Source organism: Kogia breviceps, chromosome 18 (assembly GCF_026419965.1).
Source record: "Kogia breviceps isolate mKogBre1 chromosome 18, mKogBre1 haplotype 1, whole genome shotgun sequence".
NCBI classification, from domain to species: Eukaryota; Metazoa; Chordata; class Mammalia; order Artiodactyla; family Physeteridae; genus Kogia; species Kogia breviceps.
Window position 1 is genome coordinate 10,508,767 of NC_081327.1, and position 26,998 is coordinate 10,535,764.

The 26,998-nt window shown below is 54.7% G+C and overlaps 2 protein-coding genes across 14 annotated transcripts in view; one reads left to right on the plus strand and one right to left on the minus strand.

Annotated features, from left to right (window-relative positions):
* Window positions 1-59: 59 nt before the first annotated feature.
* ZNF574 (zinc finger protein 574) lies at window positions 60-10,725 on the plus strand. 3 transcript variants are annotated; one of them, XM_067020413.1, is made up of 2 exons: window positions 60-759; window positions 7,749-10,725. In XM_067020413.1, the coding sequence occupies exons 1-2, from the start codon at window positions 171-173 to the stop codon at window positions 10,454-10,456; spliced, it is 3,297 nt and encodes a 1,098-aa protein (XP_066876514.1). In that variant the 5' UTR covers window positions 60-170; the 3' UTR covers window positions 10,457-10,725. The 3 variants fall into 3 exon arrangements, with proteins under 3 accessions (XP_066876514.1, XP_058901288.1, XP_066876515.1); XM_059045305.2 differs by lacking the exon at window positions 60-759 and adding an exon at window positions 5,186-5,377; XM_067020414.1 differs by lacking the exon at window positions 60-759 and adding an exon at window positions 6,777-6,907.
* Window positions 10,726-15,991: 5,266 nt separating this feature from the next.
* The window catches only part of POU2F2 (POU class 2 homeobox 2), a 75,543-nt gene continuing 64,536 nt past the window's right edge, over window positions 15,992-26,998 (minus strand). For 4 of the 11 annotated variants that reach the window (XM_067018231.1, XM_067018233.1, XM_067018234.1 and 1 more), the window contains 10 exons: window positions 26,770-26,875; window positions 26,589-26,680; window positions 24,301-24,462; window positions 23,858-23,999; window positions 23,619-23,767; window positions 23,364-23,540; window positions 22,029-22,095; window positions 20,468-20,669; window positions 20,261-20,334; window positions 15,992-20,034 (listed from right to left, as the gene is read on the minus strand). In XM_067018231.1, the coding sequence (XP_066874332.1) occupies window positions 19,706-20,034; window positions 20,261-20,334; window positions 20,468-20,669; window positions 22,029-22,095; window positions 23,364-23,540; window positions 23,619-23,767; window positions 23,858-23,999; window positions 24,301-24,462; window positions 26,589-26,680; window positions 26,770-26,875 (1,500 nt within the window). In that variant the 3' untranslated portion in view covers window positions 15,992-19,705. Of the gene's footprint in view, window positions 20,035-20,260; window positions 20,335-20,463; window positions 20,670-22,028; window positions 22,096-23,363; window positions 23,541-23,618; window positions 23,768-23,857; window positions 24,000-24,300; window positions 24,463-26,588; window positions 26,681-26,769; window positions 26,876-26,998 lie in introns of those variants that run through there. The other 7 variants (XM_067018235.1, XM_067018232.1, XM_067018240.1 and 4 more) reach the window with 5 other exon arrangements.

Genomic DNA, 26,998 nt, shown 5'->3' on the forward strand with positions numbered 1-26,998 from the left:
GGGGGGCCCCGGCGAGGAGAATGCTTATGAGGGGAAGGCGCTGCATTGGACAGAGGGCCCACCCCCGGCCACCTCCTCCACCACACCATGCCACCGCCCTGCCCAGGCAGCCCTTGGGCACAGGAGTCCACAGAGACAGCCGAGAGGCAGGGAGACCTGGGGAGAAGGCCATGGAGCTGGGGGAGAGGGCTACAGAGATGAAGAAGAATGCAGAGAAACAGCAAGACAGCCATCAGGAGCCACAGAGGTGGACCAAGGTCCGCAAACCCCACAAGGACAAGGACAGGGAAAAGCCCAGAGCAAAGAAAGGGCCATCTAGACCAGGGAGCAGACCACAGAGACAAGCTAAGGACCTCGGAGACAAGGGCAGCTCGTGGACTCAGACAGCCCCCCACGAAGATGGGGACAGGGGGCAGCTCATGGACTCAGAGAGCCCCCAGGAAGATGGAGAGAGGCCCACAGGAACCGAAAGCACTCCTCAGGCATGGGGAGTGGTCCGTGGTGACAGGAGAAGACCACGGACAGGAGGAGAGGACCACAGAAACTGGAACAAGGACGCATATTACAGAGACAAGGAGGAGGGCCAAGAAAAGTGGGAGAGGGTCACGGAAATGGAGGGAAGCCCACAGACACCAGAAAACCCACAAAGGCAGAATGTGGACACAAAAGGCCCACTGAGGCAGGAGCAGCCGGCCCATGGAGAAAAGGGAGAAGTCCCCAGAAATAGAAATAGCCCCTATGGAGGTGAAGGGATGGGTGGTGAGTATGGGAATTCTCCATCATGCAGAAAGAAATCCTGGGGACCTGAGTGGGTGGGGAGAAGATTCACCCAAGCACAGAGGCAGTGGGAAAGGGCAGGGAGCTGGAGGGCAGAGCCAGCAGAAGTGGGAGACTCCCTCCCTCTTGGAGAGAGCTGAGCACGGCAGGGGCATGGAAGAGAGAAGCAGAGACATAGATCTTGGAGTGGGGGTGGGTGGTGCACGGCTGGGTGGGGGGTGAAATTTTGGGGGAAGGAACATGACAGTTGGCGCTGAAGGCTGAGTCCATGACTCACCACCACCCCCAATGCTCGTGATGGGGAGGAGACACTGAGACACTCACGTGCAGCCCCCAGCACACGTGACCGCGTGCCTCGCGCGCATACACTCTGCACGTGGCAACTCTCACATCGGCCTGGCATTGGAGGCCCCCTGCATCCCCCACATGCTTCTGACACATACATCTGACCCTGAAGGACCACCGACTTTACATACACCTCCTCGCCCTTCTTAAGGGGGCCCCCAACACCCACCCTCAGCTCCAGCTCGCTCTGAAAGCCCAGACTCGCCCTGGCCTCTAGGCCTTTGCTTATGCAGGGACCCCAGCGTAGAATGCCTATTCTAGATTGAACCTGTCCCAGAAGTCCTAGTCCTGTGCCACCACCTCCAGAAAGACTGACGCAGGCCTCAGCTTACTCCTGTATCACCTGAAGTGAAGGGACCTAGTCAATCCAGATAAATTGGGAAACACAAGCAGAAGGTCGCAGCAGAAAGGGGCCTGATAAATCAAGCCTGACCCTTCCATTTTCAAGTGGGCAGGAGTGAGACTCTGCTCCAGGGCATGGAGCCTGTCAAAGGCTGAGTCTAGCTTCCAGGTTATCTGGTTCCTGCCCCTGGTGATTTCAACCTGAGGGCAAATCCAGATTACTAGCTTTAGAGCTCACTGGTTACTACCAACTTCTTTCGTTTACTTCTTGCATTCATCCATTTAGCATGCCGCTCTGGATGTCCCACCTGCCAGGCAGTACAGCCTGGGAGCCAAGAGTATAGACCTTGCAGTCAACTCCTGGGCTACAATCCTGGCTCTTCCTAACGATGGACAAGTTATTTAATTTCTCTGAGCCTCAGTTTCTTTGCAAAGTGAGAGCAGCAGTTCCTCCTTCCCAGGGTTATTGAGAGGATTAAACTGGATGATGCATGGACAGCACTGAGCAAAATACTTAGCAAGTCCTAACACACTCAAGACACACTAGCTATTATTACTAGGCTCCTTGAGATCCTAATAAAAATAACTCTTACATAGATTAAAAAAAATTTTAATTAAAAAAATCTTACTGAAGTATAGTTGATCTACAATGTGTTTTCTGCTGCACAGCAAAGTGATTCAGTTATACATATATATTCTTTTGCATTATGACTTATCACAGGATATTGAATATAGTTCCCTGTGCTATATAGTGGCACTTTGTTGTTTAATCCATCATACATACAATAGTTTGCATCTGCTAATCCCAAACTCTCAATCCTTCCCTCCCCCACCTTACCTCCTTGGCAACCACAAGCCTGTTGTCTTTATCAGTGAGTCTGTTTGTTTCGTAGGTATCTTCATTTGCGTCGTATTTTAGATTCCACATATAAGTGATATCATATGGTATTTGGCTTTCTCTTTCTGACTTACTTCACTTAGTATGATAATCTCAAGGTCCATCCGTGTTGCTGCAAATGGCAATATTTCATTCTTCTTTATGGCTGAGTACTATTCCATTTTTTATATATACCACATCTTCTTTATCCATTCATCTATTGATGGACATTTAGGTTGCTCCCATGTCTTGGCTACCGTACATAGTGTTGCTATGAACATAGGGGTGCGTGTATATTTCCAAATTATAGTTTTGTCTGGATATATGCCCAGGAGTGGGATTGCTGGATCATAAAGCAACTCTATTTTTAGTTTTTTGAGAAACCTCCATACTGTTTTCCATAGTGGCTACACCAATTTACATTCCCACCAACAGTGTAGGAGGGTTCCCTTTTCTCCACACCCCCTCCAGCATTTAACTCTTACATAGCTTTTACTCTGTGCCTCACAACCACACAAGACAGGGGCTATTATCCTGCAAGTGAGGAAACTGAGGCACAGAGGAGTTGACTTGCCCAAGACAACAGCTAAGAAGTGGCAGGGCCAGGATTCCAATCCAAGCAGCCTGGTTTAATTACATGGGTCTGGAATTGGAGTTTAATCTAGTAGAAAGTTAGGACACCCAGTTAGAATCCAATCGAAGGACATAGCAAGAAGAGTGGCTGCAGAGTCAGACCTAGGTCTGACTCAGTGTTTAGGGTCCCCTAGGAGCTTTTTGGCCTTAGGAAAGTAAATGACCAATTCCTCTAGACTCAGTTTACTCATCTGAGAAATGGGGGGGGGGGGTTTAGAACAAGTGAATCTCTTGCAGATCCTGTCCTTGGGAAGTAGCACTGGAAACATAACAGTGCTGGGGCAACTTGCTCCCAAGGCTCTGAGGACCAGAAGGGGACGTTGAGTAGGAATGGCCAGAGCTCCTTGAACATATAGGTTCTCCAGCTTCCCTGAGCTTTGGGGGCATCAGCCTGGAAGGAGGGCACCCTAGAAGAAAGGAGAATATAGTCCAGACACTACAGGGTCACTTCCTTCAGGTTCTCACTCTGGTTGTCCTTCAGGTCATCTACCCCCTATATTTCCTGTTTCTTCAAATGAAGCTGCCTGAGCTGTCTGAGGACTGGGCACTGTCACACCCACTGGCTCAGCCCCGGGGTCGGGACTGGCCTGAGACCTTAGTGACACTTGAGTAAGGGAGGTGGGGCAGGGGCTAGGTTTCCCAACAGGCAGGGATTCAGACCTCTGCCCTTGGCTAGAGGAAGCTTGTGGGTACCATGGCAGGGAGAGGAAGGGCCCTCGAGATCCCCATTGCAACTTCATCTGTCCTGTCTGTCCTGGCTCTGAGAGCCTTGATAATAAAGGCGGGAGAGACACTGTCCTGGACTTGGTTTCCTTTGAGATTCTCTTGGACCAGGGTCTGGGTTGAGGGGAGCTTGGGGAAAAATGACGATCCATCTGGATACTTTCCACCAGTAGTTTACTGGCTAGTTCCTTCCTGTCATTCCTCAGTGACCTCAGAGAGAGGCCTTCCATGCCACCCAAGTTCATTCCACACCCTCTGCCCACCTGCTGTATTTTCTTTACAACACTGTCACTGGCTGTCTACATTTATTTTTGCACCTGATATTGTCTACCCTCACTAAAATGTAAACTCCACGACAGCACAGACTTTTCTTGTTCCTTCTCTATCCCTACAAAGAAGATTAACCTTGACCTGGCATATCGTTGCCGGTTATTAAATAATCACGAAAAGAAAACAAAACAAATGAAACTGCTCGTCCCCGATTTTATGTTTTCTCCTCCATTTCCCATTTCCTCCCGTATCCTTCAGATTTTCCTTGTTCCCTCAGATTCCTTCTCTCCTTGCTTTTCCTCCGACATTTCTTCTCCCCCTCCCTCAAGAATCTCTCGGTTTGGTTTTTCTTCCCTTCCTTCTTGCTGCCTTTATTCCTTTTTTTAAAAAAAAAATTTATTTATTTATTTTTGCCTGTGTTGGGTTTTTTGTCGTTGTTGCCGCTCCTGGGCTTTCTCTAGTCGCAGAGAGCAGGGGCTACTCTTCGTTGTGGTGCGCGGGCTTCTCATTGCAGTGGCTTCCCTTGTTGTAGAGCACAGGCTCTAGGCACCCGGGCTTCAGTAGTTGTGGCTCACGGGCTTCAGCAGTTGTGGTTCACGGGCTCTAAGAGCGCAGGCTCCGTAGTTGTGGCGCGTGGGTTTAGTTGCTCGGCGGCAATGTGGGACCTTCCCCGTACAGGGCTCGAACCTGTGTCCCCTGCATTAGCCTGAAAATTCTTAACCACTGCGCCACCAGGGAAGTCCCTATTCCTTTCTTTCTAATGAAGTGCTATAGTTTCCCGTCTCCCCTTCGCGCTGACTGTGCTTCACTCTCTCCTTTCTTTCCTCTGGGATTCCTGCGCCTCGAGTGCCCCGCCTCCGCCCTCCGAGTATCGGGTGCCTCAAATTCCCCCACTTTACCCCTCGACCCCGAGGCACCTCCCGACCGGCACCCCCAACATGGCGCCCGAAGCAGCGCTCCGCCATCTGACGTCACCGCGCTGTACTCCCCTCTAGAGCTTTCAAACGGAATCGCTGAGGAGGTGGAGGAGGAACATCCTTCAGGGGGCGTAAGGGGGAGGGCACTATCAAGCCGGGGGCCGGCCGGTGAGAGAACGTCGCTGGAGGATTGGTTGGGCTCTGCAGGGCATCCCAACGTCACATACTATTGGCCCAGGGCTCGGAGACGTGAGCGTCGATTGGCAGAACGGCAGAGACCAGATGGGCGATGATTGGGCTCATTCGCCATCGGCGCGGCAGCCGACGAGGAAGGTGGGAGGGGCGTTGCTGAGGGTGATTGGGGGCGAGAGCGAGGCTGCGGAGCAGGCGAGAGGAGACGGCGGGAGCTAGAGAGGGCGCAGCGCTAGGGTGGCCGCGCGAGGGGAGCTGCGACCCGGGCCCGGGCCCGGGGGCTGCGAGACGGCTGAGGCGGGTAAGTGCGGGCGGGCGTGTGAAGGGCCGGCCGGCCGCGCTCCCCACCCTCCCCCCGCGGCCTCCACTCGTCACCTCGCCTGCGCACTGAGGGCCGGAGGGGGGCGCGCGCCGGGAGGTGAGGGCGGAGCGGTACCAACCAACGGCCCGCGGGGCGCGCGGGAAGCTGGGCGGGGGCCGGGCCGGGGTGGCGGGTGGGAAAGGGGCCAGAGTCCTGGGAAGGGCGAGTGAGGAGGGACGGGGCTTGGGCTGGGGGTTGGCAGGGACCTGGGTGGTAAGGGAGGCGTTTGAGCTGCCCCCGGGAGGGTCTCCAAGGCTCCTGGGAGTACGCGGCAAAGGGCTGGGCGCTGGGACAGTCCAGGACCGAAGGAGGGTGGACGGTTAGAGGGCAGTAGGGTGCCCAGGGAGGGGTTTAGGCCGTGAGAACAGAGGTGGTTAAGTTAGCGTAAAGAGAAAGTCTAGTTATACCTGGAGAGTTAGGCCAATGAGAGGGGTTTTGGTGTGAAAAGATATCAGGAAATGGATGTGCCTAGAGGGGAGGTTTAGAGCTGAGGGAGAGGTCCCGGTGTGAAGAATGGGGTTACATTAATGTGACGAGTTAAACCACAGTGGGGGTGGGCGCGTTGGGTACCCTTGGAATGGGTTAAAAGGGGTCTGTGCAAAGTGTTATGTTTTATGTTATGTTATGTGAAACTGGTGTCTGGGTATCCCTAGAATAACTTGAGGAGAAATGGTCTTTCTGAAAAGTACTAGGAATTAGGTCAAGGTGAAGAGTAGGAATTGGGGATCCCTGGAGGGGGTTAGGGTGGTGAGAGAGATCTGTGTGTTACAAGGGGGAGGTCTGGGTATTCGCAGGGTAGTAGGCTGGTCAGAGGGCCCTGGGTGTGAGGAAGAGGGGTCTGGTTATCTATCAGGGTTAGGGTGGTGGTAGGAGGGGTTTTGCCTAAGAGGGGGTTTCAGGGTATTCTTAATGAGATTTCGACAGTGGGAGGGGTATGTGGGAAAGGAGTTTAAGCCATTATGAAGTGTAGTCTGTATATCCTTGGATTGGAATAGAGTATGTGTGGGATCTTTTTGTGGAAAAGAGGAATTTTGATAGGAAGAGGGGGTCTGAGCATCCCTGGAATGGGTTAGGGTGGGGTTGGGTCTTTTTGCAAATAAGAGGGGCTTAGGTTGATACGAAGAATGGTGTCTGGGCATCCCTAAAATGGGTTGGGGTGGGGAGGAAGGGGGTCTTTTTGCAAAGAAGAAAAGGTTAGGCTAATAATGTGAGGTGGGGGGAGTCTGTCCTTGGAATGGGTTAGGATGAGGGTGTGTCTTTTTGTAAAGAAGAAGGGTCTGGGTATCCCAAGAATGGGTTAGGGTGGGAGGGGTCTTTTTTCAAAGAATATGTGAAGAGAGGTTCTGGGAATCCCTGAATGGTCTAGGGTGGTTGTCTATAAAGAAGGAGGGTTTAAATCAGTATGAAGAGGGGGTCTGGGTACCCCAGAGAGAATTAGAATTGTAGATGAGGTCTCAGTGCACAGAAGAGGTAAGTGATTAATGTGAAGGGTGTCTGGGTGCCCTAGAAACATGAGTTAGGGTGGTGGGAAGGGTCTGAATGTGAAGAAAGGATTAGGCTTTTGTGAAGATGGGTCTGGGTGTTCTGGATAGGCCCTTAGGGTTGTGGGAGAGGACCTTGATTTGTAGAGGGGGATCTGAGGATCACGGGGAGGTGGTTACAGTTTGGAAAAGGTCTGCGTGTGGAGATGGGTTAGGCCAATGTGAGAAAAGTTGATTGATGTGAGGAACCTGGGCACCAAAGGGAGAACGTTAGCGGGTGACGGGTTGTGTACAAAGGAGGAGGGTTGCACCATGAGAGGGTGCCGAAAGTGGCAGGGCCCTGGGGCAGTTTAAGTGGTCGGGGTGTAAAAAGAGATAGAGAACTTGGGGGTGGAAGCAGAGGAGGAGTGAAACTGTGGACAGTGGGTGGTTTGGGCCTGTGTGAGGACTCTCCCCAGCAGCTGGGGGTAGTGTGTTGGTAAGAAGAGTCAGTGGAGGGAAATCTGACTGGAGAGGGTCCTGTGTGATGGGTTAGGGCTTTGGGCCAGCTGAGAGGCATGAGAATGAGAGATTGGACAGGTTGCAAGGATCTGGTAGGTGGAGTTTAATGCTCGTTGATTCAGAGGTGAGATTTGGGCAGATTCACCGGGAATGGACTGCGGGGAAGGTTTTGTGCTTGGTGCTCTTAGGGAGTGGAAATATGGAAGCAAGAAGTTAGATGGGGAAATTGATCTAGGATTATGATAAGGGAATGATAAAGGGAAAGAATTTTCCCTGGGAAGGACTGAGGAAGCAGTGGCTTAGATCCAATTTGTCCCCACTTCTCCCAGCCCAGGGTCTTGCCGCCGTCATGACTGAGGAGTCAGAGGAAACAGTCCTATATATTGAGCACCGCTATGTCTGCTCTGAGTGCAACCAGCTGTATGGATCCCTGGAGGAGGTGCTCATGCATCAGAACTCCCACGTGCCCCAGCAGCACTTTGAGCTGGTGGGTGTGGCCGACCCTGGAGTCACTGTGGCCACAGAGGCAGCTTCTGGCACGGGCCTCTATCAGACCCTAGTGCAGGAGAGCCAGTACCAGTGCCTGGAGTGTGGGCAGCTGCTGATGTCACCCAGCCAGCTCCTGGAACACCAGGAGCTGCACCTGAAGATGATGGCGCCCCAGGAGGCAGCGCCAGCTGAGCCACCACCCAAGGTGCCCCCCCTGAGCGCCAGTACCATCCACTATGAGTGTGTGGATTGCAAGGCTCTCTTCGCCAGCCAGGAGCTCTGGCTGAACCACCGACAGACGCACCTCAGGGCCACTCCCACCAAGCCTCCAGCTCCAGTTGTCCTGGGATCCCCAGTTGTCTTGGGGTCCCCCGTGGGCCAGGCCCGCGTGGCTGTGGAGCACTCATACCGCAAGGCGGAAGAGGGTGGGGAAGGGGCGGCTGTCCCCTCTGCCGCTGCCACCACCGAGGTGGTGACTGAGGTGGAGCTGCTCCTCTACAAGTGTTCTGAGTGCTCGCAGCTCTTTCAGCTGCCAGGCGACTTCCTGGAGCATCAGGCCACCCACTTCCCGGCTCCCGCCCCAGAGTCTGAGGAGCCTGCCTTGCAGCAGGAGACTCTGACCCCGTCACCTGCAGAGGTACCTGTGTCTCAGCCTGACCCCCTGCCATCCTCTGACCACAGTTATGAGCTGCGCAACGGTGAAGCCATTGGACGCGATCGCCGGGGGCGCAGGGCACGGAGGAACAACAGTGGAGAGCCAGGTGGGGCAGCCACCCAGGAGCTCTTCTGCTCAGCCTGTGACCAGCTCTTTCTTTCACCTCACCAGCTGCAGCAGCACCTGCGGAGTCACCGGGAGGGTGTCTTTAAGTGCCCCCTGTGCAGTCGTGTCTTCCCCAGCCCTTCCAGTCTGGACCAGCACCTTGGAGACCACAGCAGCGAGTCTCATTTCCTGTGCGTGGACTGTGGCCTGGCCTTTGGCACAGAGGCCCTCCTCCTGGCCCACCGGCGAGCCCACACCCCAAATCCTCTGCATTCGTGTCCATGTGGAAAGACCTTTGTCAACCTCACCAAGTTCCTTTATCACCGGCGTACCCATGGGGTTGGGGGTGTCCCCCTGCCCACAACACCAGTCCCACCGGAGGAGCCTGTCATTGGCTTCCCTGAGCCGGCCCCAGCAGAGACTGGAGAGCCAGAGGCCCCGGAGCCCCCCGCTGCTGAGGAGAGCCCAGCAGGGCCCGCTGCCCCAGGAACCTACCGCTGCCTCCTGTGCAGCCGCGAATTTGGCAAGGCGTTGCAACTGACACGGCACCAGCGTTTTGTGCACCGGCTGGAACGGCGCCATAAGTGTAGCATCTGCGGCAAGATGTTCAAGAAGAAGTCTCATGTGCGTAATCACCTGCGCACACACACAGGTGAACGGCCCTTCCCCTGCCCGGACTGCTCCAAGCCCTTCAACTCGCCCGCCAACCTGGCCCGCCACCGGCTCACGCACACAGGGGAGCGGCCCTACCGGTGTGGGGACTGTGGCAAGGCATTCACACAGAGCTCCACCCTGAGGCAGCACCGCCTGGTGCATGCCCAGCACTTCCCCTACCGCTGCCAGGAGTGCGGAGTGCGTTTTCACCGCCCCTACCGCCTGCTCATGCACCGCTACCACCACACGGGCGAGTACCCCTACAAGTGTCGCGAGTGTCCCCGCTCCTTCTTGCTCCGCCGGCTGCTGGAGGTTCACCAGCTCGTGGCCCATGCTGGGCGCCAGCCCCACCGCTGCTCATCCTGTGGTGCTGCCTTCCCTTCCTCACTGCGGCTGCATGAGCACCGCTGTGCAGCTGCCGCTGCCCAGGCCCCACGGCGCTTCGAGTGTGGCACCTGCGGCAAGAAAGTAGGCTCGGCTGCTCGGCTGCAGGCCCACGAGGCAGCCCACGCAGCTGCTGGCCCTGGGGAGGTCCTGGCTAAGGAGCCTCCGGCCCCTCGGGCCCCACGGGCTGCTCGCACACCAGTGGCCTCCCCAACGACCCTTGGAGGCATGGCCCCTGCAGCCCCTGCGGCCCCTGCCCGACGCCGTGGCCTGGAGTGCAGCGAATGCAAGAAGCTGTTCAGCACGGAAACGTCACTGCAGGTACACCGGCGCATCCACACAGGCGAGCGGCCATACCCGTGTCCAGACTGTGGCAAGGCCTTCCGTCAGAGTACCCACCTGAAGGACCACCGCCGCCTGCACACAGGTGAGCGGCCGTTCGCCTGTGAAGTGTGTGGTAAAGCCTTTGCCATCTCCATGCGCCTGGCAGAACATCGCCGCATTCACACGGGCGAGCGGCCCTACTCCTGCCCCGATTGTGGCAAGAGCTACCGCTCCTTCTCCAACCTATGGAAGCACCGCAAGACCCACCAGCAGCAGCATCAGGCAGCTGTGCGGCAGCAGCTGGCAGAGGCAGAGGCTGCTGTCGGCCTGGCTGTGATGGAGACTGCAGTGGAAGCTCTGCCCCTGGTGGAGGCCATTGAGATCTACCCTCTGGCTGAAGCTGAGGGGGTCCAGATCAGTGGCTGACCCTGCCTCATGTCCCTCTTCAGCACCACCATGCCCTCTTGCTGAAGAACTTTCTCTACCATCCCCTTAAGTCTCTGTACATACTGTGCCCCTTTTCCACCCCTCTCAACTGCCATGTAAGTTCTATAACTGGATTTATTCTCTCTTCCGAGGGGGGTGCTCTAGGGTCCTTGACGTGCATAAAGGTGCCCCCCGCCCCCCCCACACACACCTGTTAGCACTGGTGGCCCCAAGGTGAAATGGTCAATAAAGACTGAGTTGGACATTTATATGCTTTTGTCTGGCCTGGCCGTGTGGGGTGGTGGAATTTGGGAGCTGTGAGCCCCAGGTTCTTGGGTCTGACTTTTCATGGCTGCATTCCCAGTGCCTAGAACAGGGCCTGGCAAGTAGTGGAGCTCAGTAAATGGAAACTTAAAGAGGAGGACCTAGAGTCCATGGGCATGGCTTTCAGGGAGCAGGGACTTCACTGTGGTAGTAAATGGGGGCAGCACGGTTCTCTGGCCACTAGAGGTCCCCACAGCCCCATAGAAAAGCCTGAAACTGGTTCTGCTGGTGGCAGGAACATTTAGGAAAATCTTCAGGTTCTCACCACTCCTGTCCCCTTCTCTCTGGCCTGATGTGCGCCGTCTTCTCCAAGGCCATCTGATTTTCTCACTATGCATCCCTGAAGGCAAACGCAGGTCTCGGAAAGGCACGATCTCCGGGGCAGTAGAGGAGGTGGCTTCTGGGACAAGATCCAGCTGTGGGATTGGAGAAGATTCTGAGTAACAGTCTCTGGGGGTAGGGAGCCTCACAAGGGGAGGTGCTCTGACACCCACCTGGAGTTGGCCTCCGGCTCAGCCCACGGATGTTGGTTATGGGGAGAGGGGTGGTTGGGGTGGCTGACTGATGTTTGAATGCCCAATTTGTCTCAAGTATTTTCCTACATTTTTGGGAATGATCTTCACGCTGATCCGTGAAGAGAACATTTTGTAGGAAAGGAATCTGAAGTCAAAAGCAGTGAAGTGACTTGCCCAAGGTCATTCAAACCAGACAGGGCAGAGCTTGAATTTCAGTGTAGTTTGATTTGGTTTAATCGCCTATATGCATTCCTCTACACTCTTCTGCTTGCTCCATACTTGTGGGGGGGCGGTAGAGAGAGGAGATGGTGAGTGTGTGACTGGTGGAAATGCTCGGCTCCTATGCTAGTCTTGTCTCTAAGAGCCACACTCCAAGAAAAATACCCCCCCCCCCACGGTTACTGTAGTCTTTTTGTTAGAATTCTTATTGGAACCCTAGTAAATGAGAGGTAAAAGGAAGCTGTTTGCATTGAAACGAGGGGAAAGGGAGGCCTGAGAGCTGCCCACTCAGCTTCTCCATCACTCTCGACTCCCTTCAGCAATCCTGTAGCCCTCTGTGGGCACTGGAGCTTATGCTTCTGTTCATTTTTAAAAAGGTAAAGTACTCAGCCTTTTCTTTTTTTTCGCGGTACACGGGCCTCTCACTGTTGTGGCCTCTCCCATTGCGGAGCACGGGCTCCGGACGTGCAGGCTCAGCGGCCGTGGCTCACGGGCCCAGCCGCTCTGCGGCATGTGGGATCTTCCCAGACCAGGGCACGAACCCGTGTCCCCTGCATCGGCAGGCAGACTCTCAACCACTGTGCCACCAGGGAAGCCCAAGCACTCAGCCTTTTGATATCTTGACAGCTCCTAATGAAGTAGAGCACTTAATCTGTTAAGCAGTTGTTTTCGACCAGAGTGTGTTGATTGTGGGCACCATCTTTCAGTAACCTCATACCCTGCAGAAAGGACTCGAACCATCTTAGCCCAGCATGCCAGAGCCCGTTAATCCACAGGTAAAGATTCATTCTCAAACTGCCTCCTTTCAGGAAGAGCTGTAACATCCAGAAAGTCATATCAAATAAATGCTTAGAACAATTGGAGGATTTATCTTTGCAAAACCAGATAAAAATCAGGCTGAATCAAGGGAGGGGAATGGAGGAAAAAACCCTGAGGGTTCTGGTTGACCCCAAGATAAAGATGCTTTCAGCAGAGAAGCAGCTGGGTAACACTGGAGGGGATCACCCTTCCTCTATTGTGGTTCCTTTTTAGAGCCTCTAATGAGAACTTTAGACTCCCACCCTGAGAAAAATTTGTGTGCAAACATGTTTATGAACACGTCATTGTTCACCGTCACCCTACTGAAACTTGCATGGTCCTCAGTTGGACCACTCTCCTTAAAAAGATCGCACTAATCAAACCCTTCTTGGATGCTGGGCTTTGAGTTGGACAGGCAGAGGTTCTTGAACTTTAATGTGTGTTTAGGCAATTTCCCCAGAGATTTGGATCCAGCAAGCATGTCTTGGTGAGACCTAGGAATCTGTGTTTTGAACACACCAATTCTGATGCAGGTGACTTGCAGAGCCCACTAAAAAGAATCTTGCATTGCTTGGTTTCAGTTGGATATGGAAGCTGCTTAAGCAGAACTGTGAAGGGGACAGAGCAGTGGTCCTCTAGTGACAATATGTTCTTGACGATACGAGGCCCGAGTCTGACTGTACAGGGGAGACCATGTCGGAGCAGTTGAGCACATTTACGAGGCTACAGGTGGATGCCTAGTTCAGCTCCAGAGTGCTCTCAGGTGTGACATCTGTGCTTGTCACAGGCTGGCCTGGGTGACAAAGACCTTTTGGGTCTGTATGGTTCTGACTGCACCCTCTACAGTCAGGGGGCTGGAACAAATGACCTTCCTCGGGGTACTATCTGAACCCCCAGCCCAACATCCCACCGCCCCATCCCTACTGACTTGGCTTAGTGTTGGAGAAGTACTTTTTCTTTTTCTCTCTTGCCAAAACGGTGCAGTACTAATACATTTTCTCTTTTGAAATGATCAAACCCTCTCCTACTCGTTTCCTTTCTCCTGTTCCCCTATCCCTCACTATTGAATTTGCAGAGTCCCAGCACCTGTGCGCCAGGCACACGTTAGAGGATGGAACAGTGACAAGAAGACCTGACGGCAGTGAGAAAACACAAGTTATTGACACCATTTCAGATTTTCAGCAGTGAGGTCCTGGGGACCAGCCTGTGGTCTGGCCTGTGAAACGGTTGTTCCTGCTAAATGACTTAGTCAAGATGAGCACAAAAATTTGAGTGAATGAGAGACCTAATGTTCTGAAAAAGAAGTCAGGTGTGTATCTTGTACCACCAGACAACTTCAAAGTAAACTCTGTTTGTAAAGGGTCTTGTTAGTCCTCTGTGGATGGAAGTAGGGAACCACTCATTCATTTCCTGCCTTTCTCATAGTTTTCATTTACTGAAGTAAGCGTGCTAGAGATCTGTCCCAAGCACCTACGTCATCTCATTTAATTCTTACAACCCCACAGGCTACATATTGTCTCTGTGTTACAGATGTGGACACAAGCTCACATGTTGAAGGTCACATATCTATAAAATGGCAGAACTAAGATTTAAATTCAGGAATTTGAATTCATTCTAAGTTCCAAGGCTTGTTTTTTTCTTTTTTTTTTTTGGCTGCATTGGGTCTTCATTGCTGTGTGCAGGCTTTCTCTAGTTGCGGAGAGCAGGGGCTACTCTTCGTTGTGGTGCGCGGGCTTCTCGTTGTGGTGGCTTCTCTTGTTGCAGAGCACGGGCTCTAGAGCACAGGCTCAGTAGTTTTGGCACACGGGCTCAGTTGTTGTGGCTCACAGGCTCTAGAGCGGAGGCTCAGTAGTTGTGGCGCATGGGCTTAGTTGCTCCGCGGCATGTGGGATCTTCCCAGACCAGGGCTCGAACCCGTGTCCCCTGCATTGGCAGGCGGATTCTTAACCACTGCACCGCCAGGGAAGCCCTGAGGCTTGTTTTTTTAATTGGTGAAAAAAAAAGTTGCTCAGGCCTTACTTCTGAACATTCCCTGAACAAGAAGTAAAGCCCTCCCCTCCACAGCACGCACACACCCACCCCATACCCTGATTTCCCCGCCACCTTTCCCAAGACAGAGAGGAGACCAAGGGAGAAGAGGCTGTATTTCTCTCTGTACAGTTTTTAATTTTTTATTTTTTGATGTTGTTCAGATGAATGACACACTCAAGTTACAAAAATGGGGCCTTAAAAGAAGCACATTGTACAATGAACAAGCAGATTGGAGTTAAGAACACTGAAACGCTAACCCGCTACCACGAGAAGAGACAGGGAGGGAGTACAGGTTGGGAAGGGAGGGGCTACCAACACAGGGGTCAAACAGAACTGAAAGGGGGGCTAACTTGTTGAGAATGGAGGAGAGGCAGGTCTCCTCCAGGGCCTACTCAATTTCCAGATGCCACTTCTTGGTCTCCCTTGCTCACTACTTGCCACCTCTTCCCATCCCCATTCCAACCTGGTCTTTCAAATGAGTAGGTGAGAGACACCCACCCCAAAAAGGGCCAAGCCAATCGGATCTTTACAAGGTGGGATGGTCACCTTGCCCTAGTGCAGCCTTGGATTTGGGAGGAGATGGTGGCAGCAGTGGGATAAGAAGCCAGAAAGGAGCTAGCAGAGAGGAACTGACCAAAGATCAGGCCCCTGCTTTTCCCCCAAGACTCCTTGCCCCTTCCCCACCCTACCATGATTCAAAGGACCTCTCTACAAGTTGTCGAGAGAGGACCCCAGTCACCCTGCAATTATATAAATAAATAAATACTGAGCCCCTGGGCTTGGGGGATAGGCTGGGGGAGGGGCAGCAGGGAGAGAGGAAAGGGAAGAGGAGAGGAGGGTGAGGCAGAGGGGAGGGGTCACAGACATAGTAAATAGTTGTCTCCGTCCCAGCAACAATTCTCTCTGGATTTTTCTCTCCTTTTTGTGTTTGTTTAACAAGGAGTTAACATCTCAAGGACAAATACTTAAAAATATACATTATTTTTTCTTTTTTTTGTTCACCTTTCTCATCGTCATCTTGCTTTGGAGACTGCTGAGGTCAAAGTTCAAACCGCATGAAGGAACTGCGGCTTGGAGTTTTTGTGTATTTTTTTTAATTTTTATTTTTTAATTTTTTTCACTTTTTTTTCCAACGTATAAAAAGGTAGCGGAGTTGTCTGTGGGTTTTTTTTTTTTTTTTTTTTAATGGTTAAATCTTTGGTTTGTTTCTTTTTTCTCTTGGAGGCCTTTATCTCTCGCACTTGCCTTTCCCACTCAGAGGCCAGTGGGGGCCCGCGTGTCTCAATCTTGCTTAGTCTGTCTCACTCTCTCTCTCACTCAGTTCCCCCTACCCTGGGCTAAAGGGAGAGAGAGGCACCCTGGGATTTGGGTAGGGGGGGAAATCTAGCCAGTTCAAGAGGTCCCCCACTACGTGGCTAGTCCCTTACCCCATCGTCCCAGGGTGCAGGGCTTGGAGACCCTATCTTGGCCTTCCCCAGGGAGGAGATGTGTGGGAAACCACAGCCTTACTACCCCTTCTGATCTTAGCCCCAATCCATACAGAGGCTTGGGTTCCTCATCTCCACTGACCCCCACTTACCCTCCCCCAGCCCTCCCTCCCACTTCCACCCCCACCCTCCCAGAAGAGAACAGAGAGAGGTGTTTTAGTTACTGGCATTTTTTTTTTTTTTTTTGGCACAATTAAAAGGCCCACCATTAGGTAGACCCAGTCTCTGTCCCTCCCTCCAGTAGGAGGTCAGGGTTGGGGAGGAGAAATTCAGAGGGCTCCCACTTTCTCCAACCCATTCATCATCCTTTCTAGCCCAGGCCCCTGGCCCCCCACCTCAGACATCTCACCTAGCCCAGAACCCGGCCTGGGGTCTCCTTCCCCAACCCCACATAAAGTTCCCCAGCCCCCCAGCTCTCTCGCTCGCACACAGACACACGGACACAGGCTCTGTACAGACCACAAAATAAAAACGATGAGATAGTTTTGTTTCCCGGAGTCGAGACGGGGTGGGGGACTGGAGTGAAAGGGGCAGAGGGGGTTGGGGGGCATGAATTCCCCCATCACCTTCCCAACCCTGGCTCCCTCAGGCCCCCGGCCCCTTGCCCTGGCTGGCCCCCAGCCAACGATATTTGGTTTCCATTTTTTAACATTAAAGTTCTATGAGGTATTTGGTGCCTTATCGCGAGTCCTCGGGGGAGGGGGGCCCAGGGGGGAGACCTGGGGCACACTTGCCCCTCCCTCCCTCCCACCTCCTTCCCAATATTTGGTTTCACAGCTGTAGTTAAAGCTTGGGATTTGGTTATTTTTCCCCCTCCCAGGAATTTTCTTTTTTTCTTGTTTTTCTTTTCCCAGTTATGGGGGTCGGACGGGGAGGGGCCCCACCACCCCGGCTGCACAGGGGTCCCTCCACCAATGTCAGGGCGTCCGCCCCATCCCTGCCCCCTGCTTCCTCCTCTCCCCTCTGCCCCGCTCCTCCCACACTGGGGTGGAGGAAGGTCCCAGGTGGCAGGACTTGATGGAGAGGAAGCAGGATGAAGTGGGTGGTGGTGAGTCCTGGATTTTCTTTCCTTTTTTTTTTTTTTCTTTTCTTTTTTCTTTTTTTTTTCTTTTTTTCTTTCTTTTTTTTCTTTTTTTTCTTTTTTTCCTTTTTTTTTGGTCTAGAATCATAGTTTTTGTTTGAGTCATCTCCACCATGCCTTCCATGCTGCCTGTCTTCTCAGAGGGGTTTTTGGTTGTAATTCCTTTCACTTGGCTCTGCTTAAATGTCCTTCCTATCTGTTCAGGAGCCCTTGGCCCCCTCTCCGCCCTTGGGCTGGGGCCCAGGCCCTCCAGCCAGTCCCTTCTCTTCAGGAAATAAAAATGGACAAACTCAGAGGTAGGGTAAGGGCAGGGAGTCGGTTCAGCGGAGATGCTTACATTCTGGCGAGGATGGGTCGACGGCAGGCCAGGCCCCATCGGTGCCAGGTGGGAGGGGCAGACGCTCCACCACTGCCCAGACGAGGCACCCCGAGACCCCTGAAACAGCTGAGCCTCTGCTGCCTCCATGTCCCAGCCCAACAGTTTCATTTCCCGAGTGGGAGAAGGGAGACAAGAAAGAGAGAGAACGCTGAGGCCTCGGGGCCCGGGGTGGTGTCCGAGGCTCTGTCGGCCTCACCTCGGAAGTGTCCAGCGGCACCGCCCACCTCCCGGGGCTCTCCCCTCCCTCCGCTCCTGCCCGGCGAGGGGCGGGGGCCACTCTGATTTCAATGGCTCGCGTCCTTCACAGCAACACTTTGGTTTGAGGAGAGACACAGACAGAAGGAGATTAAGAGAGGTGAGAGCGGAGGGAAGGAAGAGGGAGAGACAGACCAAGAGAAAGGAGGAGACAGAGGGGAGAGGACAGACTGCAGAGAACAGAAGAACTCAAAGGAGGGATCACACCACCCGAAAGTTTGTTAGTTTTCCTTCGTCCATTCTTTTTTGCTTTCTTATTCCTTTGTTCCTGTTTTGTTCTTTTAAAGCTTTTTCAGTTGATTGGGGGGGGGGGGGCGGGGAGCTCGGGGCTCTTCATCCCTGTCCCTGACACCCTCTCTCAGCCCTGCCCACCCGCTTCCATCCGCCCTGGCTGAGGGACAGGCCCTGCCCCAGCCGCCCCCGTCCGGCTTTCCCGAAGACGACGTCCATGAGGTATTTGTGAAGAGAAAGAAGCATCCGTCCTTCCATCCGCCTCGGGGACCAAGGGCCTGGACCACTGGTGCAGGGGCTTGGCTCCCCCTCGCGGCTCCTTCTTATCCTTTGAAGAGTCCTCGTCTTCTTTCCCTTAAATATATATATATCTATAAATTCTTTTTTTTTTTCTAGTTTTAATTTATTGTTTGTTTGGTTTTTTTGTTTCTGTTTTTGTTTTTTTGGTTCAAAACTTTGTTGGCCTCCACAACAGCAGGAGGGCAACGTGGCTCCCAGCAGCGTCTCTCCTCTGTCCGTCGAGATGCGTCCAGGGCTGGGCAAACACAGGGTCCAGCCAAGACTTGAGGGAGGTCTTGTGGGAGCGGTGGCCACCACAGCGCCCTCTCGGATGGGGACCACAGGTCATGGCACTGTCCCCGCCACACGGACCCTGATGGGGACGCCATCTCGAGGAACCCCACCACTGGGGTGCGTGCGTGTGTGCATGTGTGTGAGGGGAGAGGAAGAGGCATCTGCCAGGATCGGAGGGGCACAGGGTGGGAAAAGCGAGGTGAGTTATCTTTTTGGTTTCTGGTCAATGTCAAAGAACGTGAAGGATCCCACGGATAGGCACTGGAATATGAATTTTTTTTTTTTTTCAGGGAAACTGACAGACGAGGATGGAAAAAAAGACAACTTGAATGCCCTCACCTCATCCTCTCTTGCCTGAAGCTTCCACCTTCCCTCGGACTAGGGATGGGGGAGATTCCAGAGCAGAGGAGGGTGACAGGGTTGAGGGGGGACATGTGAGAGCTAGAACTTGGCAAAACGGCCTAGCCCACCCTTCAAAGGGAAAAAGGGGGAGGTACAAGGGGTGAAAAGTCATCCCAGGCCTTCCCCTGAACTCTCCCCTGGCTGGGGGAGGGAGGAGGTTAAAGCGAGACCCCCCTGCCCGGGCAGGGAGAGCTGGGGGCCAGGGGAGAGGGGGGACACATGACAGGGACACATTCTGTTGAGCACAACGCTAAAAATTCTGTACATCCTTTGGATGAAGCTACTGAATATTTGGTGTAAAGTTGTTCAGGCCCTTTCTCTTTCACCTTCTGGAAAAGAATATTTGGCGGGTGGTTCTGAGCCCACCCCATCAGCCCCAGGCTGTGCCCTCCCTGTCTTGGCTGGCCCAGGACTGAGGGCTGGGGCTGGGAGGCTGGCACATTCTCCTTTTCCTTCTCTGCCCACGCCGCACGCAGCGGGAGGCTTTGCCCCGCAGCCGGGGGCCCGCGTGTCCGCCCTGCCGAGGCTTCTCCGCCCCTGGCTGGGGTTCTTATTTGGTGTCATAGCAGTGAGGGTGAGAGCACACTGAGGTCTGGCTCGAGACCGGTTTTTGGTTTGTTCGGTTTGGTGAGGGATTTTTTGTTTGTTTTTGGTTTTCTTTCTTTTTTTTTTTTTTTTTTTAATGTTTGTTTTTCATTCTTGTTCCTTTGGGGCAGCTGGTTTCTTTGTGATTATTTTTGGTTTTCTTTTTTCTGTTGGTTGGTTTCTTTCTCTTTCTTTCTTCCTTTCTTTCTTTTTGGTTGGTTGTTTTTTTGTTTCTTGTTTTTTGGTCTTTCCTCCCTTGTCACTCCTGCTCCGAGGACCCTCTGCACCCCCACCAATGGCCTCCTCGCCCTCTTCCCAGGTGGGGGACGGAGGCGGCGGTCAGAGGAGGTGGGGAGGCGTGGCGGGCCCTCACTCAGGCTTGGACCCTACCTCGGGCCCCCCTGGGCCTCCAGGGGTCTGTGCTGCCGCCTCACTGCAAGTGGAGGAGGAGGAGGACGAGGACGAGGACGAGGAGAGGCCAGGAGACTTGCTGGAGATGGAGGCCGCCACAGCCGCAGCGGCTGCCGAGACCAGGCCCACACCAGGCGGGGCGCTGAGCAGGGGCAGCCCGGCGTGGTTCAAGAAGAGTGACGAGGTCACCAGGCCTGGACTCCCTGGGGCCGCGCCAGCCGCCCCCAGCACCAGGTTCCCGCTGCTGTCAAGGCTGGTAAGGGGCAGCGTTCCACCAGAGGCCAGGGCTGGTGGGGAGAGAGAGAGGCTGGGCTGGGGGTGCCTTCCAGCGTCCCACCCGCGGACCCCCATCAGCACCCCTCACACCTTCCCCAAAGGTGAGATGGGTATGAGGAGGCAAGCGATGCAGTGAGCAGGGGCAGGATGGCATGACTGGAGCAGGAATGGAATGGGGGCTCGAGGCCCTGGGGGACAGGGCTGGTGGCGATGGGAGTGACATGCGGCAGCACACACCTTGGATAGTAGCCAAAGGGTTGTTGCTCATGAGGGCTGGACTCAGCCCGGAGCTCAACCCCACCATTGTGCTTCTGCAAGAGGCAAAGCAGAGGCATTAGCGGGAGCAGAGACCCTCCCACAGAACTGGGGGTGCAGCTCCCCACCCTGGAAGCAGCAGCAACCCTGCTTCTCCCCACAGCCTCCTACCTGCAGCTGCCCACTTACCCCGTGCTGGGGTTCAGGCCTGACAAGCCGATGGCCGAGTGGCTGCCTTGAGGGCTGGGATTTGTGCTGTTGGTGGTGGCCGGGGGTGGGGGAGTGACAGAGGGGATGGAATTGAGGGGGGGCGCGGCCCCGCCCCCGGCCCCACCCCCTCCAGCTGTCCGGCTGGGGTGGAGGGTCCCCACAGCTGAGGATAAGGTAGTAACTGCCAGAGAGAGACAGAGAGATGGAGACTTCAGCTTCCACTCGTCCTCCACCGAGGTCGACTCCTGCTCGTCCTCCCTGCCCCGTCCCGCAGCATCTCCTCAGTCAGGACACACTTAGGCCTCCTGCCCTTTCTTCTCAGAGCCATTTCTTTGTGCCTCTGCCACGGCGACAGTAATCGCAGTAAGAGCAGCTGCCACCCACCGAGCCTGTGCCCTGTGCCAGGAGCGTGCTCACACCCTGCTTATCCAGCCCTGAATCTCACCTCTGGGCCCCTCTGTGCAAAGAACCAAGGTTTCCCAGAAGACAGAGCCCTATGGCTCCCTCTAGAGGCCAGGCCGGGGCGTGTGGCTGTGCACACTGAGGCTGAGAGGGCTCTGAGCCCAGACTGAGACCAGACACCCAGGACAGCAATTCCCGGCTCTGTGACGTCCCAGCTGTGCCTTCAGGTGAGTACCTTCATCTCTCTGGCTTTCAGTTCCCTCTTCTGGAAAATGGGGAAGATAATAGAACCTATCTCATAAAACGGGTGTGAAGATTAAATGGGTCAGTATTCTTTATAAAGAGTTTAGACCAGTGCCAGGCACACCCTTACTACTTTATAAACTTCCACTTTTTTTTTTTTTTTTTTCGGTACGCAGGCCTCTCACTGTTGTGGCCTCTCCCTTTGCAGAGCACAGGCTCCAGACACGCAGGCCCAGCGGCCATGGCTCACGGGCCCAGCCGCTCCGCGGCATGTGGGATCTTCCCGGACCGCGGCACGAACCCGTGTCCCCTGCATCGGCAGGCGGACTCTCAACCACTGCGCCACCAGGGAAGCCCATAAACTCCCACTTATTATTTCTTAACCTGGGGAGGGGAAATATGGCATTTGTTTTTATATTATTCTTACGTACGCATGCCCTACCCCAGGAAGGGGCAAAGGAGGGCTTTGGGTACCAAAGCGTGTATGAGTGTGTGTGTGTACACACACACACACACACACATACACACTCTTCTGTGTATATATTCATGGATATAGCTTCTGTATGTATGTTACATTCACAGTAACTTTATAACTGAGGCTCAGAGAAGTAAGATCACTTCTGGAGTTCACACAGTTCATAAATGCCAGAAAGAGAACCCAAATACATCACCTTTATGGACCCCGTGCTTTTCTCACATGAAATCATGGAGCAGATGAAGCCTGAGCTGCTCTGGCAGGGAGGGGTGAGGCTGCCCTCTCCCCTCCCTGCCCCGCCCCCCGACCTCCAGGCTCAGCCTTGAGGCCTAGGGATGCCCTGAACCGCTTGAGAACCTTGGGCTCGGGCCTGCACTGTGTCCTCCCAGTCCCCCCTCACCATCCTCTGCCCTCTCTGACCTGTTGTGCTCAGACTGCTGGAAGCTTGGGACAACGGCAGGGTCCCGGCGCTCCCTTGGGGCGTGACCTGGGGAGAGAGGAAAGAAGGCGTGGTTAGGCCACTGTCTTCCAGCCGCTCCCAGGTGCTCCCTGTAGTTACAACCCCCGCACCTCTGCCTCCGAGACGGAGAAAGGGGGCTCTGGCTGCAAGGCTGTTTGTATCATGCCAAGTGCTTTCCACCAGCTTTCGTCACGTTTACCCTAGGTGACCCTGGGGCACAGACAGGAGGCAGTCATTCCCTGCCTCCCCTCTGACACTGTCCAGTTGCAGGCCTGAAGTATGTGTGTGTGTATATGTGAGAGCACGCAAGCACACGTGCTTGTGAGGCTAGGGGGTGGGGTGGGTTATGAGGATGAGGCGTGTCTCTGCATCACAGTGTTGAGGTGTTATACTGCGTGATTTTCTGGGACCATCCACCAGCCTCCTTCTTAGCCTCCCTGCCTCCAGTTTCACCCTCCATCAACCCCAGAAACCTCACTCTAAATGTGACCCAGTCCCTCCCAGGCTCAAAACTCATCCTTAGCGCCTCACTGCCTCCGGTTCAAGTTCAAGCTCCTTCAGCGTTTGACTTGGTGTGTGGCCCCTGCCCATCCCCCACCCTACCCCCACACTCATTCATAAATAATCATTCCAGCTCCAATCACACTAAATCTCACTGGAGTTCCTCAAATTGGGCTCGGCACTCTGGTTTCTAGGCCTTCAGGCACATAGATCCCTTTGCCTACCCTTCACGTGGCTGACTAACTCTCTCTTGTCCTTATGACTCAGCTCAGATGATCCCTCCTTCCTTTACCTCACCGGGGAAGGGGGCTCCTCTGGGCCCCTTGCTCCTCTCTGTAGTGTCACAACCCTTTCCACACTAGATGGAATAAAGGGATGTCCCAGTGTGTCTGATCGCGAGCAGGCTGTGGACCTGAGTGCACACCCAGGGGTATAATGATGTCCCTGCCAGCGTCTGTGTGGTTGTGAACCTGTGTGAGGGGGGATGCCTGTATCCTTTACCTAGTATCCATCCCCGTGTGGCTACATCCTGTGATAACTCTGTGGTTGGCTACGTCAGTGTGTGTCGGTGGGTGCTTGTATCCCCCATGTAAGACCACAGTTCCCTGGAAACGCTGTTTCTCTGTGTGACTGTGCCCCACCCCTGTGACAGCCTGTTCCCAAGGGTGACTCTCCCTGCCTCTGTTCTAGGAACTGTGGCCAACCCGGTAGGTTGTGCTTCACACGAGGTGCCTGCCAGGGGGAGAGGGCGTGCCAGAGCTTTGTGGCCCCACCCCTCAAGGGGCTCTTGGTACCAGATGGGGGCTGTAGCTGGCTGGTTTGCCCGGGCTGGGCAGCATGGGGGCCGCGCTGCAGGGGTTGATGCGTTTTTCCTTCTGGCGTCGGTTGCAGAACCAGACGCGGATCACTTCCTTCTCCATGTGCAGCTGCTCTGCGATCAGCAGGATCTCCTCTGAGGTAGGCTTCTGGTTCTGCGGGCAGAGGGCTCGTTAGCCCCGGGCCCACCCTCCCGCCAGCCCTCAGGGCCACCCGGGAGGATGGGGCCTCACCGCTAGAAAACTCTTCTCTAAGGCGAAGCGGACGTTTGTCTCGATGCTGGTCCTCTTCTTGCGTCTCCGGCCGGGGAGCCCGTCGAAACCCAGGCTGGGACTGCTCAGCTGGTTGGGACTGGGCAGGCTTGAGTCCACAGACATAGTCTCTGTGTCCGGGAGGAGACGGGGTCATGAGAGGGCGCTTCCCCCGGCCCGCCGCCCGCAGCCCGCCCGGGAGCCCCCAGCCCAAGTCCCACCTGCGTCATTGAGCCACTTCTCCAGGAGAGGCTTGAGTTTGCACATGTTCTTAAAGCTCAGGTTGAGGGCCTCGAAGCGGGAGATGGTCGTCTGGCTGAAGTCGTTGCCGTAGAGCTTGCCCATGGCCAGACCCACGTCACCCTGGGCCAGTGGGGCGGGGATGGGGCTGCGTTCAGAGCCGGGCAAAGGGCTCAGCCCCGCCCACCATCTGGCCACATCCCACCCCGCCGACCAGGTGATATGCCCCCTTCACCCCGCCCACTAGGCAGCTACGCTCCCTCCCCCTGCCCACCAGCCGGTCACGCCCCTCACCCCGCCTACCATATGGCTACGCTCTCTACCCCGCCCACTAGATGACTAGGGCCCAACACCCCGGCCACCAGCTGGTCACACCGCCCTGTCACCCCACGCCCACCGCCTGTCCTGCCGGGTGGCCCCAGACCTGCGTGAAGCCCAGCTTGATGCGGCGTTGCTTGAAGGTGCGAGCGAACTGCTCCAGCTCCTCCAGGTCACTGGGCTCCTCGGGGTGGGATGGTGGCTCCAAGCATTTGGGGGGCTGCGGGTGCGAGAGGTGCGGGTCGGGCAGCGTGGGGCGGGTCACGGCCTGGTGGGGTGGGCAGGTGGGTGGGATGCAGGACCGAGGACCAGGACGGGGCTCAGCATTGGCTGCGCAGTCCCCCCCCGCCCCGCCTCCCTCCCTGCCGTCCAGCCTCTTCCTGCAGACTCCCCTCCACCCACCCCCAGGTGGCCCCTCCACACTCATTGCCAATCAAGGTGACACTCGGCTGCCCCACAAGGGCCCTCTCACTGCCTGAAACTCTCTGTACATTCCTCCCAGTCTGCAGACTTCATAAGGAGCAGCCATCTCCTTTCACCAAAGGCTCTTTCCCTGAAGCTGGGGCGGAGGGGTTAGTGGTTTTAGCCTCCTCTCTGGCAGGGAATCGAGGATCAGCTCTGCTACTGAATTGCTGGGTAACTCAGGCAAGTTTCTTAATCTCCCTGGGCCTCAGTTTCCCCCTCTGCAGAATGGGAACAATCATGGCTACTCTACCTTCCCCATGGGGTTGTTGGGAGAATCGGGTTAAAAGTGAGTAGGCTGCAAATAAAGTAGAATTATTTTTAAAAATAGACGAGGAGGGTGACTCGGGGAATTTACAAGGAAGCAACAGTTCTCTCTGGAATGCTTCATTTCCCTAAAAATAAAACATCTAAGTAGGTGGTGGGTACAGGGATGTTGGACGCACAAGTCCTTGATCCGTTATCCAAAACCCTGGGACCAGATGTGTTTTGGAATTCAGAATTTTTTCACCTTTTAGAAGGCCTACATGGGGCATATATCATAGATAATGTGAACCTCCAACATTAGGGTCAAGGCATCACCCCATATTCGGACATATCAACAGCTGTCAGCAAAGCACAAGTACCACACAAGAGGGATAAAGAAAAGTCACACGCTGCCTCGCATCAGGCCAAGACAGGTTTTGCGGACTTCCCTGGAGGCGCAGTGGTTAAGAATCCGCCTGCCAATGCAGGGGACACGGGTTCGAGCCCTGGTCCAGGAAGATCCCACATGCCACGGAGCTGAAGCCTGTGAGTCACAACTACTGAGCCCGCGAGCCACAACTACTGAAGCCCACGCGCCTAGAGCCCGTGCTCCACAACAAAAGAAGCCACCGCAATGAGAAGCCCGCGCACCGCAACTAAGAGTAGCCTTGCGCACAGCAGTGAGGACCCAATGCAGCCAAAACCAAATAAATGAATGAATTAATTAATTTAATTAATTAACTTTTGGGGGTTTTTGAAACAGTTCATATATTTTTTAAAAGGGCTGTTTTAAAAAAATAGGTAGGAGGGAACTTTAAAATCCATAATCATGAAAAATTATTATTAAAGTTTAGGACCCAGTGGGAATTCCCTGGTGGTCCAGGGTTAGGACTCCACACTTCCACTGCAGGGGGCGTGAGTTTGATCCCTGGTTGGGGAGCTAAGATCCCTCAAGCCCCAAGGTGCGGCCAGGAAAAGAGAAAAAAAAAGTTTAGAACCCAGGCAGCAAACTTCAAGAAAGGCCATGGGGACCAGGCAGGAGGACCAAGGCAGCCTGAAGAACTCACGCCTTCCAGGAGGGGGCCTGAGCTCATGCCACGTGTACGCAGATCCAGCCTTCCCAGAGCTTCTGGTTTGTCAAAAGAAGCTGGGAATCTGGCGTTTTCTGGGAATTTTGTTGACAACTAACTCAATTTTTAAATGAGTGTGGGCCCTTGTTTGCAGTCTCTGGTCTGTGAACTAGTTCCCAACAGACCCTCAGGGAACGCCCCCCATTTGGAGTGCTGGAAGAGATCTGAGGCATTCATGCCCTAAAGGCCTGTGAACCCCCTGAAATTTTGTGTTTGTGCACACGTGCATTTTGGGGCAGTGGGTGGGGGTCGGATTCAAATAATCCATCAGATTCTCAAAGGAGTCCATGTGCCTGCAAGGGTTAAGAGCCACTGGTCTGGCTGACACCCCTCATTCTGTGGAGGAGGGAGCTGACTCAGACAGGGAAAGTGGCTTGCCTGGGGTCCCACAGCAAATTAGTAGCAGAGCAGCGCTGGACCCCAGGGCTCCTGACTCCTATCTTGGCCCCTGTGGCTGTGGCCGGGGGGGTGGCGTGCGCAAATGGAGAGGAGACCCTCACTCACCACCACTCCACGCCATTTGGCCACAGCCTGACGCACTCAGTGGACCACTCACCTGTGTGGGCAGCCCTGCCCGGGGCTGGGAGGTCAGAAGAGCTCCCTGGGTTTGCTGAGGTAGCTGGAATAGATTTGGCGTCGGTAGCAGGCCTGGGGGGACAAGAGGGATCGTAGGGGGTGAGGGGGACGGAGAGAGTTCTGTGGAGGCGTTGGGGAGGCCATCGGGGTGAGGGCCTTACCTGGCTGACTCTGCTGGGCCTGCGGCAGCAGGAACTGAGCAGGTGGCTGGAGGTGGTGACCCGGCACAAGCACCAGCTGCTGGAGCTGGAGGAGCTGCTGGATGTCCTGGCAGGGAGGGGGGTGGAGAGAACGACAGCCTGAGCCCTGGCCTGGCTCTTGGCTCTTCCCTCTGCATCGCCTGAGCCCCGAGGGGTGCGCCACAGGGCAGGCTGGCATAAGGCATAGAGG

Excerpts from the sequence above, each read along its gene's own strand:
- ZNF574 (XM_067020413.1), top strand. The coding sequence starts at position 171 with ATGGAGCTGGGGGAGAGGGCTACAGAGATGAAGAAGAATGCAGAGAAA. Across the intron at positions 760-7,748 it reads TGGAGGTGAAGGGATGGGTG|CCCAGGGTCTTGCCGCCGTC; the intron begins GTGAGTATGGGA and ends CACTTCTCCCAG.